The 23523-nt window shown below is 39.3% G+C and overlaps 1 protein-coding gene across 1 annotated transcript; it reads right to left on the minus strand.

Annotated features, from left to right (window-relative positions):
• Window positions 1–5243: 5243 nt before the first annotated feature.
• On the minus strand, window positions 5244–20620 carry LOC133420198 (zinc finger protein 501-like). Its single transcript, XM_061709801.1, has 2 exons — window positions 20413–20620; window positions 5244–7711 (listed from the first exon to the last, which is right to left on the minus strand). Exons 1-2 carry the CDS (start codon window positions 20563–20565, stop codon window positions 6587–6589), a joined length of 1278 nt encoding a protein of 425 aa, XP_061565785.1. The 5' UTR covers window positions 20566–20620; the 3' UTR covers window positions 5244–6586.
• Between the last annotated feature and the right edge of the window lie 2903 nt (window positions 20621–23523).

The raw sequence follows: 23523 nt of genomic DNA on the forward strand, positions 1-23523 counted from the left end.
GGATGAGATACAAAAGAAATCAGGTCAACTCTTGTTAAAACGTAACTGTGTGAGGTTTAAGCAAACGCGCAGGAAACTAAACCTCGGGTGGTTGATGCAACGTGCTGTGATGACACTGCAACTGAGGTTGAGCTAAACCTCAACTGCTGGGTAGACCACAGGCAGAAATACATAAAAAAAGACAAGGGCAATTAGGTTTAAGCAATCATGTAGGGCTCTAACAGCGTGAATCCATCTGAGCTAATGACAATGCTGACCCTTTTTCTTCTGGTCCTAGACTGCTGCATTACGTGTTAGGGCCAAACTAAGACAAAAAAAAGTATAGTATAGTATAGTATAGTATAGTATAGTATAGTATAGTACAGTACAGTATAGTATAGTATAGTATAGTATAGTACAGTATAGAATAGTATAGTATAGTATAGTATAGTATAGTACAGTACAGTACAGTATAGTATAGTATAGTATACTATAGTATAGTATAGTACAGTATAGTATAGTATAGTATAGTATAGTATACTATAGTATAGTATAGTATAGTACAGTATAGAATAGTATAGTATAGTATAGTATAGTATAGTATAGTATAGTACAGTACAGTATAGTATAGTATAGTATAGTATATTATATTATAGTTGTCAGGGTTTGACACTTCCCCCCAGTTTGTAACTTTCAGTTTCTGTCTTGCCCCGCCTGTGTCCCATCTGCCCTGATTGTGTCTGCACCTGTGTCTCGTCATGTCTCGTTATCCCTTCAGTATATCTTGTCTTGTCATTCCTTGGTTCCCTGTCGGTCCGTACTGGTTCTTCCTCCATGTCTCCTCGTCGGTTTTCCCTGTTCCTGGTTTTTGTATTTATCCTGCTCTGCAGCGCTTTGTTTTTGCCCTTTTGGATTAAAACCCTTTGTTTTTTGAGAACTCTGGCCTCCCTCTCTCTCCTGCACTTGGGTCCTTAACAAACCAAACCACAACAATAGTGCAGTATAGTATAGTATTCTATAGTATAGTAGATACTTCTCTTCAAACAGGCCAGTTTCCCCAGGCCTTGAAAACTGCAGTAATAAAACCTCTTCTAAAGAAATCTAATCTGGATGCTACAACACTTAGTAACTATAGGCCAATATCAAATCTGCCATTTTTGGGGAAAATCATTGAAAAGGTAGTTTTTTCATGCTTCTATGATGCAAAACAATCTTTTTAACGCATTTCAGTCTGGATTTTGGCCACACCACAGCACAGCACATTTAAGACTCATCAAAGTCTTAAATGACATTTATCTGAATAATGATGCAGGCAAATCCTCTGTTCTGGTATTACTGGATCTCAGTGCTGCATTCGACACAGTTGATCATAACATTCTTCTCAGCAGACTGGAAAAGTGGGTGGGACTTACCGGCACTGTGCTTCAATGGTTCAAATTTTGCTCAAAACCATGAGTCTGAGAAAACCAAGATTACATGTGGGGTTCCTCAAGGGTCCATTCAACATCTATATGTTACCCCTAGCTCAGATTATGGAACATCACAACATTTCCTACCATACTTATGCCAATGAGTCACCACGTGACTACAGTCCCCTACTCTCATTGAGTAACTGTATTCACCAAATCAATGAGTGGATGTGCCAGAATTTTCTCCATCTGAATGTGGAAAAGACAGAGATCACTTTAGAAAAAAAATTATAAATCAGAATTCTCCTGACTTAAAAACATTTAAAAAAAGCTTCATCAACTTACAAAACGAAACTTTACTGTCAGACAATGGAAAAATTAAGGTTTTTGTCTTTTTCAAAGGCGTTTTTAAAGTCCTGATTGCTGCTGTTGGTTAATCAGGGGCTGGAGAGGCTGAGAGACTCGCCCACCCATGATTAAAGGTGGGCAGGAATCTTTTACAAGTCTCAAACTGCTCTTTAGTAGCTGGGCTAAAATGTCCAACAAGTAAAAGCTTCCCTTTAAATGGAGGCTGATAACTGCACTGATGCAATCAATGGAGACTGGCCTGTAGGCAGCTTTGTGTGATTGCAAAATACAGCTTTGGACAGAAGGAAACAGCTGAGAGAACACAGCTTGTTAAAGGTTTTATTCCACATTCAATTCTTTATATTGCAGCGGTTTGTTGATAATCCCTTGTACTACTTTTTCACCCATTTTCGCTGAAACCGTAGGCTGTACACAGAGGAACCAATAAACTGAAGGAACCATGAAATCAATTAAATAAAACGAGTGCAGATATTTCTCTCATCCAGCATCCTGCCTTGTAAGTTACTCTTTAACCTTCCTTCCTTCCTTCCTTCCTTCCTTCCTTCCTTCCTTCCTTCCTTCCTTCCTTCCTTCCTTCCTTCCTTCCTTCCTTCCTTCCTTCCTTCCTTATTTTCTCCCTTACTTCCTTCTTTCTTTCCTTCTGTTCATTCTTCCTTCCTTCCTTCCTTCCTTCCTTCCTTCCTTCCTTCCTTCCTTCCTTCCTTCCTTCCTTCCTTCCTTCCTTCCTTCCTTCCTTCCTTCCTTCCTTCCTTCCTTCCTTCCTTCCTTCCTCCCTCCCTCCCTCCCTCCCTCCCTCCCTTCCTTCCTTCCTTCCTTCCTTCCTTCCTTCCTTCCTTCCTTCCTTCCTTCCTTCCTTCCCTCTTACCTTCCTCCTTTCTTGACTCGAAAACAGCACAAGGGTTAAAAATGAACAGTTCACGTTCATAGTTCACCATTTTGATTTTTGAACTAGTTCAAATTCAGTTAATTTCAATATTTTTAGGTGAGAAGTACGAATGAAACGCCCCCTATCCTAAAACTGTTCACCATAGACCAGTGGTCTCCAACCCTGGTCCTCAGGACTCCTGTCCTGCATGTTTTACATGTTTCCCCTCAGAACCCTGATAAAAATGACTGTCATTAACAGACTTGTGCAGACCTGGATGACAAGCTGGTGATGACCATTAATTAGAATCAGGTGTGATGATGCAAGAAACATCTAGAACATGCAGGACAGGGGTCCAGAGGACCAGGGTTGGAGACCCTGCTGTAAACTATCATGTATTGTTCTATTACGGGAGTCAGCAACCCTCTTTCAAAAATGTTTGATACTTTTTTCCCTTTTTTTTTTTTCCTTTTTTTCCTTTTTTTCTTCTTTTTATCCCTTTTTTGTTCTTTTTTTCTTCTCTTTTTTCTTCCTTTTTCCTTTCCCTTTTAATCTCGACATTTCGACTTTTTTCTCGTCATTTCGACTTTTTTCTCGACATTTTGACTTTTTTCTCAACATTTCAACTTTTTCTCGACATTTAGACTTTTTTCTCAAGATTGTACTTCAACATTAAGCGCATAATGAAAAAAAAAAGTCTTCCCCCAGTTATAACTATGTCGCTACATGCAGCATGTGTTGCCTTCATTCTAAGGCTTAGACAAGACTTTTCAATTTTTGCGGCTCCAGACATATTTGTTTTTTGTGTTTTTGGTCCAATATGACTCTAAAACATTTTGGGTTGCCGACCATTGTTCTAGTGGCTTTTCAACTTTCCTCAGAGGCTGTAAATCTCCAACAAAGTAGTCCATTATCAGTGTTTCTACCTGTTGCAGGTAAATCCTCCCCCTGAAGGAGCAGCAGGACTGGGGTCGTTTGGGGCTGTTGGGTCTTGGTCTCTGATCACTTTGTTTGATTGTCAAGGACTTGCAGATATTTTCTCACACTGGACGGATGCTTTAACTCCACATGACGTTTCAAATGTGAAGTTGACGAGGCAGAAGTTCAGACTTGTTTTCTCAGCGCAGGTGGACATCATTTACACAGAAAGGTTAGATTTCTACCGTCGGACTCTTTGGGAGACGATGTGTAAAATTCCTGCAGATAATGATAAGGATTATCATCTGCGTCTGCATCGTCTCTCTCTTCACTGGTCATGTAAAGATGCACCGGGCTCGGGCCGCCGTTGCCATGGAGATGGTGCCCGTTGTTATGCTAGTGTGTGCACTGCATTGTGGGTAATGTAGTGTGAAGTCGTCAAGTATTTTAAATTTGCCGCCCGCTGGTGAAATGAGAAGGTTTATTCCATAATAATTGGACCTAAACAGTGAAACTGAAACTCACATAATCTGAACAGTTCACATTCCAGTTCATGATCTGCAGAATGAACAAGTTCACGTTCAAGTTCACGTTCAAGTTCTTTATTTGCAAACATGTTGTGTTCAGTTCAACGTTCTCACAGAAATGAACGTGCATAACTCTGGTCCAGAGTTAGTCTCGTCTTGTTTGAAGAGAAGTTTCTTTTCCTCCGCCCAGTGTTTTGCTCTCTTGATTTCTGTCCTCCACATACCGTACTAGCCTCCAAGTCAACATGTGTGCTCTTTGCTGCTCCCTCTGCTACTTTATCCTCACTTTCACAATTTCCTGAGCTGAGACCTAACAATATTAACTCTAAGATCCACCGTGCACATCGCAGATCTTTAGTATTTCCATCAGGTTATCTGATGTGCTATCTGAATGATTGGTGTTTTAACTGAGCAATAACGAGCTGGAGTCTGAACAGATTAATGGTCTCCATCCACTGTAGGTCAAACAATATTGCTACACTTTCTTCTGAATATAGTGATAATTCATCATCCTTTTTCCTACTTTATATTAAATGTGGGTATGATCACTGTGACTCCTATTTTAGTGATTAAACCCTTGAATGCAGCTCTGAATAGAACTGTAGTAAATACCTCTATATGTCTGTATCAGGGGTCGGCAACCCGTGGCTCCAAAGCCGCATGCGGCTCTTTAAAATGTTTGACCTTTTTATTTCCTTTTTTGGTCATTTTGACACAAAAACAGTACAAGGGTTAAGGAGGAGACCAGGGAACTCCCGGGGTTGGTCGAGCACTGGGTGATAAAAAATGGTGAAAAGAAATCTGGGATAAACACACTCGGTTACCAAACAAATAATAGAATAAATAGGCCAATTTAACTGTTGGTTAGCATGTGGGTAACTTGGCTCCAGTTTACTACAGGACTAGCTGAACCAGAATATTTTAACATGTTTAACTCACAACTAAGCTAAAAATGTAACCTGACTGTAGTGACACAACTTTATCATTTGTTTACTGGCACTACAGTGGGGAAAAAAAGTATTTAGTCAGACACCAGTTGTGCAAGTTCTCCCACTTAAAATGAGAAGAGTCAGAAATTTTCATCACAGGTGAGAGACTATGAGAGACAAGATGAAAAAAAAAAATCCAGAAAATCACATTGATTTTTAAATGATTTATTTGCAAATTATAGTGGAAAATAAGTATTTGGTCAATAACAAAAGTTCATCTCAGTACTTTGTTGTATACATTTTGTTGGCGATGACAGAGGTGAAACGTTTTCTGTAAGTCTTCACAAGGTTTTCCTCACTGTTGCTGGTATTTTGGTCCATTCCTCCGTGATCTCCTCTAGATCAGTGATGTTTTGGGGCTGTCGCTGGGAAACACAGACTTTGGGCCGATCCCAATACACCCCCTACTTTCTTTCACTAGCCTTACTTTCTATCACTACCCCTAAAAAAGAAGCCACAGATTTTAGGGCACTTGAAATCTTCCCAGGGGCCTGTCCCAATACTCCCTCTACTCCTACTTTCAGCACCACCCCTAAAATCAGAAAGCTGAGAGCCAAAAGCTGTTTTAATTTCTGCTGTAGCGCTGTTAATATGCCACTTTATTAAGTTTTAATATTTTTTCAGGTGTAAAAGTAACCGTTAAGATCCCCAACATGGGCTCAGTTTATCCAAATAACGCCTGTTAAGAAATTTGCTCTGATGTTTTCGGGATGAGAAGAGCCGCCGGCTCGGAGCAGCAGCAGCTCACGGCCGGGTCAACCTGCGCCGTCGTCCCGGGGTAGAAACCTGCAGCTCTGTGGAGAATTACCGCTGGCTGAAATAAATCATTTAGGAAGATAAATGTTGGTTGAATAGATGAAATCTAACAGTTGTAGCTACGCCTGTTAAGAAATTTGCTCCGAAATTTTCGAGATTTCTGCCTGCCGGCTCTGGAGCTGATTTATGGTTCGGCGTTAAATCGTCACAGAGCCTACGGCGTAGGGTACGGGCGCGTTGGTTTAACGCAGAACCATAAATCAGCCTTTATTCTGGCGTGATCTTCGCAACAACGGGCAAACGAGTGATTATATACATTCACTGAGTGAATATTATGAAAGTAAAATATATATTTCTCGCTAGAAATGTAATCAAAACGCATTTTTATGCAGAAACTAACTCAAAATATTGATTTTATTCACTAAAAAAAATAAGAAATGTCCGCCATGTTTTTTTTTTTTTGGATTCAGTCCGCAAATGACGACGAAAAGCATTCTGGGAATTTTTTTTGTCACTAGATCAACTAGTGAGGATCGGAAATCCCTACATCCGTAGGGAAAGATTCATAGCCACTACCCTCGTTTTCTCCACTACCCCTAGGTGGAAAGAGGAATTGGGACACAACTACCCTCACGGGAACGCGCAAAATTTAGAGGTAGGGATGAAAACGAGGGGTAGGGGGGGGATTGGGACTGGGCCTTTCTATGGGGTTGAGATCTGGAGACTGGCTAGATAACCCGTTTGACGAAAAGCTCTTCCACAATGATTACAGTTCTATGGCTTTTCCCTCGTGTGAATACGTTTGTGTTTCTTTAGATCACCTGATAAGGTGAAAGTTCGCTTGCACTGATCACACCAATATGGTCTCTCTCCTGTGTGAATACGTCTGTGTTTGTTTAGATTACCTGAGAAGGAAAAAGATTTACCACACACATCACACACATATGGTTTCTCTCCAGTGTGTACACGGTGGTGGCGTTTTAGATCACCCGGTTGGGCGAACGCTGCTGCACACTGATCACACCTGTACGGTTTCTCTCCAGTGTGGATACGCTGGTGCACCCGTAGTTGGCTACCTTGTGTGAAAGTTGCTCTGCACTGGAGACAACTGTGCGGTTTCTCGCCACTGTGAATACGTTTATGCATCTTTAAATTGCCCGGTTGGGTGAAAGCCGCCCCGCATTGATCGCAGGTGAATGGTTTCTCACCGGTGTGAGTACGTTCATGATTCTTTAGATGACTTGCTCTGATGAAAGCTGCCCCACACTGATCACAGGTAAACTGCCTCTCTCCAGTGTGAATAAGTTGGTGCCGCTTGAGATCGCCTGGTAAGGCGAACGCTCCCCCACACTGATCACAGTTATATGGTTTCTCCCCAGTGTGACTTCTTTTGTGTTGTTTTAAATTCCCTGATGAGGCAAAAGCTTTCCCACAAACGTCACACCTGAATGGTCTACGTCCAGTATGAATATGTAGGTGTATTTGTAAACTACCTGATGTGGTAAAAGCTGTTCCGCACTGATCACACCTGTACGGTTTTTCTCCAGTGTGAGTACGTCTGTGTGTCGTCAAGTGGTGCCTTTGGGTGAAAGACGCGCCGCATTGATCACAGCTGTAGGGCTTTTCTCCAGTGTGAACACGCTGGTGAATTTTTAAATCACATGATTGGATAAAAGTTGCATCACATTCATCACAGCTATATGGTTTCTCTCCAGTGTGAATACGTAGGTGCATCTTTAGATGACATCGTTGGCCAAAGGTCGCCCCGCACTGATCACATTTGTATGATTTTCCTTCTTGGTGAACCCTCTGGTGCTTCGTTAGATTTGATGAGCATCTAAACACTTTTTTGCAGAGCTGACAATGGTGGCGTTTCAGTTTTTCCTGGCTTCCATTTTTCTGTAAAAACATAAGGAGAAGAGAATTAGTTTCTTGTGGGTGGATAGGCTTGTTCTGATATCTCCAGTGCCCTGAGGACCTTTAAGATGTGACTTGCTGAAATAGATAAAAAGATAAGAAAGATATCCATAACAGAGATGCCAGAATCTATTTATCGATTCCTCAACTACAACTGCTCTAAAAGAAACATTCCATCAAATATTTAGGATTGGAGTGCTCGGCTGGGTCCTGGTCCATCGTCGTGGGTTTCCTGGCTGCTTCCTCCCGTGGTCCAGGGCTTTCCACAAGCGCCGGCCGCATAGCCGACTACACAATTAAGTCCAGCTGGCTACTTTAATGACCATTATTTTTATAGCCTATCGTCTATAAATATTATTTTTCGGTTTTAATAAAATTCAATGTTTTCCTCACAGACTGACAATAATGTCAAACTGAACCGCACTCATTTAAGTTGTGATTCGCTCTGCTTGTACCAATAATAACCACAAATTACTCTGATCACCGCCGACTTCATTGAGAGAAACTCCGCGGCCCCGACATGGGGGGGGTGTGTGTGTGTGTGTGTGTGTGTGTGTGTGTGTGTGTGTGTGTGTGTGTGTGTGTGTGTGTGTGTGTGTGTGTGTGTGTGTGTGTGCATGCGCTTAGCGGAGTGAATGTGTAATACTCAGGCTATCCACTGCAAAATTTCATCAGTTTAAATCAGTTCGTATTAAAAAGAGAGACGCCAAAAGAAAGCCTAACCGCATCGCATCGTTTAGCCCAAAACGTTCTACCGGTAATCCAGTCTTCTCTTCAAGCATTCAATTAGCACCACCTGCGACACGTGAGAGTGTATTTTCATACACTTCATTACACTAATGAATAAAAGAAGCTGCAATATATTGCATATATATAATATATTGTAATAATAATGATATGATAATAATATATAGAGTAGATATTGATGGTGATAATAATAATAACAGTGCAAATGTCTGAGAAATTAATATAGCCTGCCTATTACCAGGCACACTTAGGCTAATTCAGTGTTTCCTACAATTGTACAGGCTTGGCAGGGCGCCAGGCCAATGAGAGCCCCCGCCGGGCCAGAAAAGAAAAAGAAATATGCCAAAAATAAGCGACATATCTATCCATTCATTCAGAAATCAATAATCATTTCCATTTGGGAGCCTTTGTGCGGCGCTGAATATGCAATGGTTTTGCGTTGTGCTTCTCATTGAAATGACTGGAGGCAACACGTTGCGGCAGTGAGTAAGTCCCTTTAGGCTAATACTGTGAGAAATAACCTCTCATAATAGCGGTACTACAGTTAATAAATGTAATAAATGCTCCTACTGCTGTTTCTGGTGGAGCAATAAGTTTGCCTGCTGGCTACTGAGTCCCGTAAGTGGCGAGTGAGTTTTAACTCCTTAATTACTAACCAAGAATGTGACACCGTCAGAGTCACGCACAGTACACAAACTGTGATGTTAGAGAGCCACCTGTTGGTCAATTTAAGCAACAGCATGGCCAGCTGCTTGACAGTGGCTCAACTCATATTAGTTCACTGTTGTTGTTGTTGTTAATAATGTCATTGCAATTTAATCTATGCAATTGTGAAAAAAAAAAATGGCAAAATAAATGAAAAAAAATGAACAACCGCATTCCGTAGGCTATTCGGTACTCAGTATTCAGCAAAGTCTTCGGCTTCAGTTTCGGCCTCCAATTTTCATTTCAGTGCATCCCTAGTTTTTTCGGTGGGTACCACTGGTAGCATTCTGGACTTTTGTTTAATAATGTTGAACTTGACTCCTCAGTTGTCTATATTTTTTGTTTTGTTTTTGTTTTTATTTTATGTTGAAGGGAGAAAAAATAAATGTGTCCTGAAGATGCCCTGGATTCCCAAAACACAGCTTTAGTCTTTAGCCAGCCACGCACCTGCTGTTTATCATAACAAATGCTTGTTTTTCTGTGAGAAAGAGTCTGGTTCGCATGGGATTTTGGGTCCCGTGTGAGCCGAAACTTATTTTGAGAGCTTGCTGACGGGGGGGCGAATAGGCCCCCCCGTCCCCCTCCGCAAGGTGCTGAGGGAAAGGTATAAAGACGCGATAGCCGGAAGTTCGGATTTTAGAGTCTGCCGTGGGTCAGTGCAGGATATGAGGTGCCGTGAGGGACATAATTCTGAATTACTGTTCATAAACACATATGAAATCCAAAACCTTTTATACACACAGGTGAAATGCTCTTACACATACAACTGGAAATGTTTATAAACACATATGAAATCCAACTCTTTTACACACTATACTGAAAACTTCTCACACTCACTTGTGAAATCTCTCATACACACAGGTGAAATGCTCTTATACATACAACTGGAAATGTATCCACTCACATATACAACTGAAATGTGCTCACAGATACTACTGAAACGCTTTTACACAAACTAATGAAATCTACTCAAAAATCTTCTCACACACAGTGGTGAAATCTTCTCACAAACACAACTGAAAATCTTCTCACAAATACAACTGAAAATCTTCTCACAAACACAACTGAAAATCTTCTCACACACAGTGGTGAAATCTTCTCATAGACCCAACTGAAAATTTCAGTAGAAACGGAAGTCATTTCAGTAGAAACGGACGTCATTTCAGTAGAAACGGAAGTGGGTTGTTTAGCACGATTTTTTATTTTTTTTTCCTGGCAGTTATTTTGACTGATTGATATAGCAATATCTTCTCAGCAGCATACAACAACTCTGACTGAAGAAAGAACTTTACTCGATAATATTAGCTTCAGCAGAGACTGCTGGATGAGCCTCACGTCACTTTTCCCATCACAGTGTTCTGTTTGATGCTACCCGTCGAGAAATGCTACTTTGTGGTTCTGCGCCATGATTGATTCACATGAGCAACATTAAGTCTAATAAAGTTCCTAAATGTCGGTTTCCATTATTTTTATATTAATTGCCCAGCCATAGTGCTTTTATTGTATTATTAATTTAAATGAATGTATATCTTTAATTTGTTTGTGCGAGTGCGAGTCCTGCAGTAGGTGGGCACATTTTGAATGTATCCACTATGACAAAGTCCCACATTATAAGTGCCAGAAAAGTGGCTAACTACTCTGTTTGGCATTTTGTTGTTGTTTGTGTTCGTTAACTTTTATTTATTATTGTTATTGTTATTATGTTATTAAATGTAATTTTCTGAACTTAGCACTCTTCTTTTGAAACGACAAATTGAGACAATTTGTTTGTTTGTGTGCCTTTACTTTTATTTCTTATTATTTTATACTTATTATCAATCCAAAAATAGTGATCACAAAATTGATAAATTGGGGGGTATAAGTATGCTGACATTCATCCTGCAGTGGCAGTGAGGTGATTAGTATCTTACCTGAATGCATTAAGTGACGGGAGCATTATTTGATAGGATGTTACTGGACTATCAAATTATGCTACCATTAAATAGATTTAACATGGATGATATGGGATGTTGAGTATTTGATCCTTCAAAATACACTACCCATGACATGAATTGCATTACACTTTGTGAACATTATATGATAAATGGAAAAATAAAAAATTATGTTATCGCTTTATTTGATATTCATTCCGTTATTGGCCTTTATTTAACCAGGCAGGTCATTAAGAACACATTTTTATTTACAATGACGGCCTGGCAAGAGACAAGGACCACTTGGGGAAAAAGGACGTGGGCTAGGGAGTAAAACAGTAAAATTGTAGCTCTACAAAGGTAGAAAACCATTAGGTAGCATTTTTTGATATGGTAGCAAGAATCGATAGACAGACGCTATCGGTTTATGCGGTGGTAGCATTTTTCGACGAAGCAGCAGAAATCGACAGAACAGCGGCAGCGGCAGCTTTCTGCCAGTATATATCCATGTGCGAAAGCACTTTTGGGTTTGATAACGTGGTGTGCATCCTCTCAAAACTGTAGTTGTTGCCGTTGCGGGATGCTATGACGCGGCTGCCGTGATGGGAAAAGTGATGTGCGGCTCATCCAGCACACCTGCACCGATCTGCACTCGCAGTCACCAGGGGGGCGGGGCTGTAGCCCTGCAGTTGTAACACCTAACAGGGTCCTTATAGTCTCTGCTGAAGCTAATATATTATTCAGTAAAGCTGTTGCTTCAGTCAGAGTTGTTGTATGCTGCTGAGAAGATATTGCTATATCAATCAGTCAAAATAACTGCCAGAAAAAAAAAAAAAAATCGCGCTAAACAACTCACTTCCGTTTCTACTGAAATGACGTCCGTTTCTACTGAAATTACTTCCGTTTCTACTGAAATGACTTCCGTTTCTACTGAAATTTTCAGTTGTGTCTGTGAGAAGATTTCACCACTGTGTGTGAGAAGATTTTCAGTTGTGTTTGTGAGAAGATTTTCAGTTGTGTTTATGAACATTTCCAGTTGTATGTATAAGAGCATTTCACCTGTGTGTCTGAGAGATTTCACAAGTGAGTGTGAGAAGTTTTCAGTATAGTGTGTAAAAGGTTTTGGATTTCATATGTGTTTATGAACATTTCCAGTTGTATGTGTAAGAGCATTTCACCTGTGTGTATAAAAGGTTTTGGATTTCATATGTGTTTATGAACATTTCCAGTTGTATGTGTAAGAGCATTTCACCTGTGTGTATAAAAGGTTTTGGATTTCATATGTGTTTATGAACAGTAATTCAGAATTATGTCCCTCACGGCACCTCATAGCAGGACGCCCGGCGCGGTTTTTTCCTTGGCTTACTCTATCCGGACTGTCCCCGGCTCTCCAGTCCCGTGTCGAGGTAAGATAGGCCTTAAAAAACCCTTTGTAGTTGTGTGTGAGGAATATTGCTCAGCCATTTGCGGGGGATAACTTGACACTTTATCCTAGCAAACGAGTAATTTTGTGTGCTCTGCCATTTGCGGGGGATGACTTGACCCGTTATCCTAGCAAACGAGTAATTTTGTGTGCTCTGCCATTTGCGGGGGATAACTTGGCAAATTATCCTAGCAAACTGGTAGTTTTGTGGATGTCTTCTATGTAAATGCTTGCTTTTTGCTAATAAATGTATTCATATCTTATAGCAAAAGCGAGGTGTGTGTGTCTGATTCATTTTTGCATGCCGACCCCTCTAGAACCTAAGTGAGATTTCTCCCAAAACATATGTTTTTACTATTTCAATAAATGAAAATAAATATATGTTATTATTATTTTATTCAATGATCGTGGCTACGGCTTGACCACCCACAACACCCCCCCGGCTAGATACTTATTTAATATTGGCTGGCTAGTCTGTGCCTTAGTGGAACGCCCTGACATTAGGCACCAGTGCTCTTAATGTTTTATCCATCTATGACTACAGAGCTAAAATTGAAAACTACCCAGCAGTCGTCATAATTAACAGAAACCCAGCCCTCCACAGGGCTAACGTTGTTATCAAGGTACCGTAACGTTAATCTCATTGATTAACGCTACATTAACTTAATTTTATCTCGTCTGGGGTGACGGTCCTCCCTCTGGGAATAACAGGGTGTTGGTGGAGAAGCTGCAGCGTTGTGTATCCGCTAGGGGTGTAACGGTACATGTTTTTGTATTGAACCGTTCGGTATAGCGTGTTCGGTTCGGAACGGAGGCGTACCGAACGAGTTTCCACACGGACATATTAAGTAGAGGACCGCACGTTGTGGAGCAGAGCGCTGCTGCAGTTGCACACATGGGCAGTTGCGCTCACACCGAGAAACAACAAGCAACAGTTGTAGCCGACGTCATGGCTAATGCCGCTAGTATTGGCAATAACCTGTGCTTATTAATCACAAAACACAGGTTAAACATCATGACCAAATCCGCTCCGTTTCCGCGTTAAATCGACGGTGTAGCCGACGGCGAAGGGTCGCGGTGCGGTGTGCGTCGCCGCGAACCCTACGCCGTCGGCTCTGTGTTGGTGTGACGCGGAACCATAAATCAGCCACCGGGAGCAAAGGCTTGCTGGGTTGATGTTGATCCATGGACCAAACTTGTTAAGGAGCATCAAACTCACTCTTATCTATGCGGAAATAACGCTAAAATATAAAGAAGGCGTCCCAAAGTGTGATCTATGGTGAAATAGGAAAATTAAGATGTGTACGCTATATGTGTAGGCTGTTCCCACTGTTCCCTCCACTTCTGCAGCGCAGCTTGAAACCCCGCCCGCCCCCGCCCTGCTGCAGGCACTGACGCTTTCAGTGTGAATGCACCAAGCGGCGAGATGCTGGCGTCGGGACGCCCGTGACGCTTTCAGTGTGAATGCAGGGTTATAAATGTTATTTAATCTGATCAACAACTTTAAACTGTTCAGTGTTGCAACTGTTCAATTTTGCACATTTGATGTAGAAAAGATTTGTTTTTAAGATTTAAGATTTTGTTGTTTATAAGTCTGAGCCTTATAAATGTTATTTAATCTGAGCAACAACTTTAAACTGTTCAGTGTTGCATTTGTTCAATTTTGCACATCAGGGAGATATTTTTTTTGAAGTCTGAGCCAATGTTATTTTGTGTGTGTGTAATAAACAACTAGCACGTTTATATTTTGCATTTTGTTTTCTTACTGTACCGAAAATGAACCGAACCGTGACCTCCAAACCGAGGTGCGTACCGAACCGAGATTTTTGTGTACCGTTACACCCCTAGTATCAGCTCTGTCTTACAGTGAAACATGCAACAGTGTTGCCTTGGTGTCCAGCTGGAAATGACCCACACTTTTGACATTTTCTGCCTTTTCTTTTAGTTAAAACCAAACATATCTGCCGCCTCTTTCTTCTTCCTTTACGTGCGTGGTGTCGGCGCGTTGTGCCGCATTAAACGTAGTCCGGGCGAAACACCTGCTTTGAGCTGCAAAATTAAACTATTCTACGATTTTATATATATAAAAAAAAAAATATATATATATATATATTATAGAGAGAAATAATATTATATTATAATTATAAATATACAGTGCCCAGCATAAATGAGTACACCCCCTTTGAAAAGTAACATTTTATACAATATCTCATTGAAAACAAACAACATTTCCAAGATGTGCACAGGTTACGTTTAATACAGCATCTGTTGAACTTTTGACTTAAAACAAAGGTTAATAATATAACTCAGATGCCATATTTTCCGTTTTTAGTCAAATTAGTGTGGTGCAAAAATGAGTACACCCCAAAAGAAAAACTACTAAATTTAGTACATTTAGTACTTTGTATGGCCTCCATTATTTTTAATGACAGCTTCAAGTCTCATGGGCATGGAATGCACAAGTTGGCGACATTTGGCAACATCAATCTTTTTCCATTCTTCTACAATGACCTCTTTCAGAGATTGGATGTTGGATGGAGAGTGATGCTCAACCTGTCTCTTTAGAATTCCCCAAAGATGTTCAATTGGGTTCAGATCAGGTGACATACTTGGCCACGGAATCACTCTCACCATGTTCCTTTTCAGAAAGCCAGCAGTGGCTTTAGATGTGTGCTTAGGATCATTGTCGTGTTGGAAAAGGGCACGACGACCAAGGGCAAGAAGTGATGGAAGCATCTTAGTTTTCAGTATAGAGCAGTACATTTCTGAATTCATGATGCCATCAATGAAATGCAGCTCCCCAACACCAGCAGCACTCATGCAGCCCCACATAAGGACACTACCCCCTCCATGTTTCACTGTGGGCACCATGCACTTTTCTTTGTATTCCTCACCCTTGCGACGCCAGACAGTGTTGAAGCCATCGGTTCCAAAAAGTCTAGAGTTTGCCAGGGCACATGCCGACAAAGGTGAGCGCTACTGGGACTCTATACTGTGGAGTGATGAGACCAAAATCAATCATTTTGGAACCGATGGCTTCAACACTGTCTGGCGTCGCAAGGGTGAGGAATACAAAGAAAAGTGCATGGTGCCCACAGTGAAACATGGAGGGGGTAGTGTCCTTATGTGGGGCTGCATGAGTGCTGCTGGTGTTGGGGAGCTGCATTTCATTGATGGCATCATGAATTCAGAAATGTACTGCTCTATACTGAAAACTAAGATGCTTCCATCACTTCTTGCCCTTGGTCGTCGTGCCCTTTTCCAACACGACAATGATCCTAAGCACACATCTAAAGCCACTGCTGGCTTTCTGAAAAGGAACATGGTGAGAGTGATTCCGTGGCCAAGTATGTCACCTGATCTGAACCCAATTGAACATCTTTGGGGAATTCTAAAGAGACAGGTTGAGCATCACTCTCCATCCAACATCCAATCTCTGAAAGAGGTCCTTGTAGAAGAATGGAAAAAGATTGATGTTGCCAAATGTCGCCAACTTGTGCATTCCATGCCCATGAGACTTGAAGCTGTCATTAAAAATAATGGAGGCCATACAAAGTACTAAATGTACTAAATTTAGTAGTTTTTCTTGTGGGGTGTACTCATTTTTGCACCACACTAATTTGACTAAAAAAGGAAAATATGGCATCTGAGTTATATTATTAACCTTTGTTTTAAGTCAAAAGTTCAACAGATGCTGTATTAAACGTAACCTGTGCACATCTTGGAAATGTTGTTTGTTTTCAATGAGATATTGTATAAAATGTTACTTTTCAAAGGGGGTGTACTCATTTATGCTGGGCACTGTATATATATATATATATATATATATATATATATATATATATATATATATATATATATATATATAATTAATATAATAATAATATATAATATAGCAAAATGTTTGTAATGACTTTGTTAGTACATTTAAAGTCACAAAAATCTAAACCTTTAATGCAGAGCTGTCTCAGTTCAGGAGAGACCTTAGTGACGAATGTCTTCTTTAACCATCAACCTCCTAGAAACTGCTATGGCTTTTATCACTCCATTATAATGCTTAACAGTACATTGAATTTGGTATTTTTTGCAAAAATCCTCAAACTGTAACACATTACCAGTATCATCCAGAAAGTGCAACAGCCCAGACTCCTTTCCATTTCCAATCCTCTATATAAACAGATTTTCTACTGAGCAAACTGTACCTGTTGTTCCATACAGGTGTGTGTGGTGTAAAATGATGACTATAAATCAATTTCCAATAGAGAAGGACTTGCTGATGGAAAGCAGAGAGTTTAAGTGGTAATGAGCTATAATCAAAGTCACAACGTAGAAGAAAGTCTATTCCACCCATTTTTTGGAAAATCGTATTAGGAACAATAAACCAGATGGAATGTCTATTTGTAAGGAAAGATTTTAACTATTTCAGTTTCAAGACACCATTCATAATATTGAAATCGATCACATTCAACATCATCATAGTTTTTTACCAACTCAATCTTTCTTATATATTGACATCTATTTCTCCATATGAACTTAAAATTAACTGTATTTATTGTTTTGATCATTCTTGTTGAGATGGGTAAGGAGAATGCCGGATAAATGAGTCTGGACAGATTATCCATTTTTGATAATAAGACTCTGCCAAAAATGTAAATATCCCTTTGCAGCCACCTGTTTAGAATTGACTTACACTTGTCCACATTGATCCAAATATTCATCTTTTCAATTGCTGTTTTGTCCTGTTTTCTGTGGTAGACAGACTGACAAACCCCACAGCCTCAATCCCCCCTGAACTGCTGTCTGAAAAGGCCTGTAATGACTTTGCTTCCTTTTTCACCGGATGTATTGCAGATAATAAATACTTCTCTTCAAGCAGGCCAGTTTCCCCAGGCCTTGAAAACTGCAGTAATAAAACATCTTCTAAAAAAATCAAAGCTGGATGCTATTCAATTTAATTTTATTTATATAGTGTCTAAGTTGTTTCTAGGCGCTTTCCAGAGATGCAGAATACGCTACACCACTTAGTAACTATCGGCCAATATCAAATCTGCCATTTTTGGGGAAAATCATTGAAATGGTTGTTTTCCAGCAAATTCATATTACAACTTTATTCTCATAATATTATGACATTCTCGTAATTTCCATTTTTTTTTTTTGTCTTAGTTTGGCCCTAATACTCCATCGTAGGAACAAACTTATACATTTTAATACATATACACACGTTTGAATTTGCTGCACTTATGAGAGTGGCGTTTTGGTGTTCTATTAAGAGGTTTGAAGATTTGATGTGTGTAAATAAATGACCCGCTCGCGGTTTGGTTTTCCCTTTTAAGCTTTTTATTGTTGTTTTGGATTGTGATGTTAAGGGGAACTTAATCTGCAGTCGCTACAAACTTCTTATAATAGTTAAGAATAGATAGTCGAGATTTAAGAGCAGACGGCAAATCAACGACTTTATTCTCGCAACATTATGACTTTATTCTCGTAATATTACGACTTTATTCTCGTAATATTACGACTTTATTCTCGCAACATTATGAATAGAATACTTTATTGTCACTATGCATGGGTACAGTGAGATTAAAAGCAGCATCACCTTTCCAGTGCAAGACAGTGCAAACAGATACAAGAAATATAAATAATATAAAAAGGTTAAAGGTGCATTTTTGAATAGTCAAATCAAGACCTGAAATCCTATCTACAGATAATTAATTACACATTTACACATGTGGTGGAATATTGCACAGATAAAAAAAAAAAAAAAAAGTATAAAAACAGTAATTGCACATGAAGACATTCAAATTCTGTTCAGGGCAATTATGGATTTCTGCAGCATAGGCTCAATAAAAGTGAGAATAAATGTTGTTTGATGTGCAGGGTGATGTTGTAGAACGTTAAAATGACTATCATAAAGGCCCATGGAGAATGCTCCGCCCCCTCTGTACTGAGACCCACGCTCCGCCACTGGGTCACTGCTATTATTTGTAATATATTATATTATTTGTAATCAGCACAAATTATCTGTCCCCATATGATAAAATCCACCATCCCCCCTGATTTATTTGATCTATGTCTGTACTCCAGTACTGGGTGCAGACATAGATATATTCAAAAATTATAAGTAAGTTTTGTCACCTTGAGTGGTGCTGACCAGTGAAATGTTGGGCTCTGGCCCCTGGACTATGAGCTGCAGAAGCTGCAGAGCGAGCGGGGAAACATAAATTCCATGTTCCAGACCAGATATCAGCACCACTCAAGGTGACAAAACTTACTATAATTTTTGAAAAGATCCATGTCTGTAGATGATATTCTGGTATAATAACCTTCCTGAGTGGCAGCTGGATCAGAGTTATCAGCTCATGAAGTTACCAAAACCTTCAGAAAATTACATTTCAGATGCTGCTGCATATCCTGGTTTAGACTCATGTACAGGAAATCTGTCAATGTTTCACTATATTGTCTTTGGTATCATTTTAAACATTCATTCAAGCCAAGATGTGAATCTTTCTGACCAACAGAGAGGTCACTGCAGCTCTTTAAACTATAAACAACACACATTTTTTTACACCATTTTCTCCTAAATGATATACTATCTTTTAGCCCTGTGTCATCTAGGAACAACAGAGACACAAAATACAAAAACTGGAATACTCACAGGACCATAAGGATTCAGGAAATGTATAATATAACCCATAATATATCATTGTTACAGGTCATTCTGAGCCTTAAACTAGAAGAGCATCATTAGGCTCCTATGAAACTATAACAGCCACTAATGTCACAAACTGGTCTTTATCCTGCAAATACGACATTAAAAACACCACAATGAGATAAGGAACCAGCTTAGTTTTATAAACAACATTAGAGACACAAAATACAAAAAAAAAAAAAAAAAAAAAAAAAAAAAAACTGTAATACTTACAGGACCATAAGGATTCAGGAAATGTATCACATCTTAGCTTGAATGAATGCTTAAAAGTTCTCCTTTAAAATGATACCAAAGACAATGTTGTGAAACATTGACAGATTTCCTGTACATGAGTCTAAACCAGGATATGCAGCAGCATCTAAAATTTAATTTTCTGAACTTCATGAGCTGATAACTGTGATCCAGCTGCCACTCAGGAAGGTTTTCATACCAGAATATCATCTATAGACATTGGATACATGGATCTTTCCAAAAATGATAAGTAAGTTTTGTCACCTTGAGTGGTGCTGACCAGTGAAATGTTGGGCTCTGGTACATGGACTAATGCCGCGTTCCATTTGTCCTCGGAAGTGGGGATTTCCCAGTTCCCAGTCGGAATTTTCAACTGGAACGACCCTCGAAGTGGGATTTCCCACTGGGAAAGTGGGAGAGTCTTCACCACCCCCGAGTTCACATTCCAAGATGGCTGCCCCAGTTGTAAACAGTAGAAGAGAGCTCTGTAAAAATTCGTAGCACTTCATTCTAGTTTTGGTCACACTAAATCAGTCGTATACAAGTATTGTTCGGCATATATATGCTGCTATAGTGTCATTTACATTTTTCATGTGGTATATGCGAACTACAAACTTGTTTAGCTACTTTGTAACTGGAACGCTGATAACTCGGCTGTGACGTCATTCCCAGTTCCGAGTTCCGAGGTAAATGGAACGCAGCATAATGCCGCGTTCCATTTACCTCGGAAATCGGAACTAGGAACTGGGAATGGCAGCCATCTTGGAATGGTAACTCGGGGGTGGTGATGCTTCTCCCACTTTCCCAGTAGGAAATCCCACTTCGAGGGGCGTTCCAGTTGAAAATTCCGATTGGGAACTGGGAAATTCCGACTTCCGAGGACAAATGGAACGCGGCATGTGAGCTGCTGCAGGAGCTACAGATCGAGCGGGAACCGTAGGAAACATAGGAACCATACCTGAACCGGGACCGCTGGATCAGCTGGATCCGCAGCAGCGCTGCCCGCTCCGGTCCCGCTGCTGCTGGACTCCAGGGCGGGTTGCTCTCGGTTCTGCTCCATGTCCAGGTTCTGTTCCAGGTTCTGTTCCGGGCTCTGCTGGTTCTGATCCATGACATCCAGCAAAAAAACAAACCTGTTTCACCAGCTTAGATTCACTTCTTCTTCGTCGGCTTCCTTCGTCTTCATCTGTGGTTTCAGTGCAGCCAGTCTGATCCGTGAGGAGGCAGTACCGCCCCCTGCTGGTGAAACCAGATACCAGGGGGAACAATCAAGATATTAGATTCAAAAACAAATCTTGATATATTAAGAGATGGGTTGATAATAATATTTTACTGGTTAGTCAACTATTGAATGACAATGGTCAATTACTCAATTATGAAGAATCTATGGTTTTCTATGGTTGCTGCTTTCAGGAAGACGCTACAGAGTCATCAGGTCCGAAACCAACACACTGAAAAACAGCTTTTTCCCTAAAGCCATAACCGCCCTGAACAGAATGTGAATGTCTTCATGTGCAATTACTGTTTTTATACTTTTTCCCGGCCTATCTGTGCAATATTCCACCACATAAAATAAGTTTGACCTTCCACAATCTCATTTATTTAGATATTTTCAAATTCGAAACTTTGCTCAACATAACTTTTTTAACTTTCCTCATCAACTGCCCGAGTCCCTTGTCGATGCAATTTTATCTTTACCTGTACCTGTAACATTTCAAATGTGATCAAATTAATCTCATCATCAAAATCATCATCATCATCATCATCATCATCATCATCATCATCATCATCATCATCACCATCATCATCATCATCATCATCACCATCATCATCATCATCATCATCATCATCACTATCATCATTATCATCATCATCATCATCACTATCATCATCATCATCATCATCATCACCATCATCATCATCATCATCATCATCATCATCACCATCATCATCATCATCATCATCACCATCATCATCATCATCATCATCATCATCATCACTATCATCATCATCATCATCATCATCATCATCATCATCATCATCATCACCATCATCATCATCATCATCATCATCACTATCATCATCATCATCATCACTATCATCATCATCATCATCATCATCACTATCATCATCATCATCATCATCATCATCATCATCATCATCATCATCATCATCATCTCCTCTAACAGTTAAAAATATTTGGGAAAAAGAATTTGGTACTATTTTTTCACCTGAATGGTGGCAGAGAGCCCTAGATAGAATGAATTATACCTCATCTTGTGCCAAGCTGACATTGATTCAGTTTAAGGTTGTACACAGAATTCACATGTCCAAAGTCAAGCCTCATAGACTGTTTGATACAGGTGATAAATGTGACAGATGTTCTTTATCACCTGCTAACCAAACACATTTCTTTTCCTGCCCAAAGCTGTGTTCATTCTGGTCATCTTTCTATAATACTCTCAAAAGCCCTTAATAAACCGCTGGTTTCTAGCCCTTTAATTTCTATTTTTGGTGCACCTGAAGATTTTAATAGTTTTACTAACAAGGAGATTAATATAATTGCTTTTTCCTCTCTTGTAGCTTGTATTCTACTTCAATGGAAGGACCAAAAACCTCCATCTCCCAATTCTTAGTTGAAAGACCTGATGTCATTTTTATATTTAGAGAAAATTAAATACGGTATTAGGGGTTGCTCTGAAAAGTTTTCTTATATTTGGGAACCTATTCTTTCTCTTGTTAATTCTTTGGCATCCTTGGAAGATGAATTTAATTTGATTTAATTTAATTACAGGGTAATTACAAGTATGATATTGCTAACCATGTCTAATTTTTTTAGGGTTACTCTTATGTCTGTTTATTTTAAATTTTCATTTACTTATCTTATTTCTTTTTTTTTATTGATTTTTATTTTTTGTTGTTGTTGTTTTGAGTGTCCTGTATTTTATTTTATTACTTTATTTTTCCTATTATTATTGTCTTCAGTAAGAGTTTGATTGGTAATTGGTACTTACTTTGGGACCTGTTTATAATTATGTATTTTACAGTGTGTGTGTTTTGGGGGGTTTGTTATGTTAAGTTTTGTGTCTTTATTTATTTTATTTATTTATTTATTTATTTTTGTTTGTTGTGTGTGTGGTAAAATATAAAACGGGGTATTCTGTCGAACCCTTTAAAAAAAATGTTTATTGTGTAATATAATCTACATGGACTACCCAATAAAGAAACATGTAAAAAAAAAAAAAAAAAAGCTACTGTAGAATAATTATTAATGACAAAGATATTTTTCAAACACTGCATGAGGTTGTATCTTCTTGCGAAAGGCAATCTGGCAACATAGTGCGGAAGGTAAATACTCTGTGGAGGTTAGATGTTTGTTTATTTGAATGTGTGCTACTTGAATTCTATGAGTCAGGGGTTGTAATGAACTGATTATCCAATAAAGTTGATGTGAACCCGTGTAAAAAAAAAAAATATATATATTCCACCACATGTGTAAATATGTGTAATTATCTGTAGATAGGATTTCAGGTCTTGATTTGACTATTTAAAAATGCACCTTAACCTTTTTATATTATTTATATTTCTTGTATCTGTTGGCACTGTATTGCACTGGAAAGGTGATGCTGCTTTTAATCTCACTGTACCCATGCATAGTGACAATAAAGTATTCTATTCTATTCATAATGTTGCGAGAATAAAGTTGTAATATTACAAGAATAAAGTTGTAATATTACGAGAATAAAGTCGTAATATTACGAGAATAAAGTCCTAATAATATGAGAATAAAGTTGTAATATTACGAGATTAAAGTCATAATGTTGCGAGAATAAAGTCGTTGATTTGCTGTCTGCTCTTAAGATCTCGACTATCTATTCTTAACTATTATAAGGAGTTTGTACCGACAGCAGATAAAGCCCCCCTTAACATCACAATCCAAAACAACGATAAAAAGCTTAAAAGGGAAAACCAAACCGCGAGCGAGTCACTTTGTTTTATTTATTTATCTATTTCTTGTAATGTTTTTATTGTTGTTATATTTTATTGTTGTGGACTGATTATTTCTTGA

Source organism: Cololabis saira, chromosome 20, assembly GCF_033807715.1.
Source record: "Cololabis saira isolate AMF1-May2022 chromosome 20, fColSai1.1, whole genome shotgun sequence".
Classification (NCBI taxonomy): Eukaryota; Metazoa; Chordata; class Actinopteri; order Beloniformes; family Belonidae; genus Cololabis; species Cololabis saira.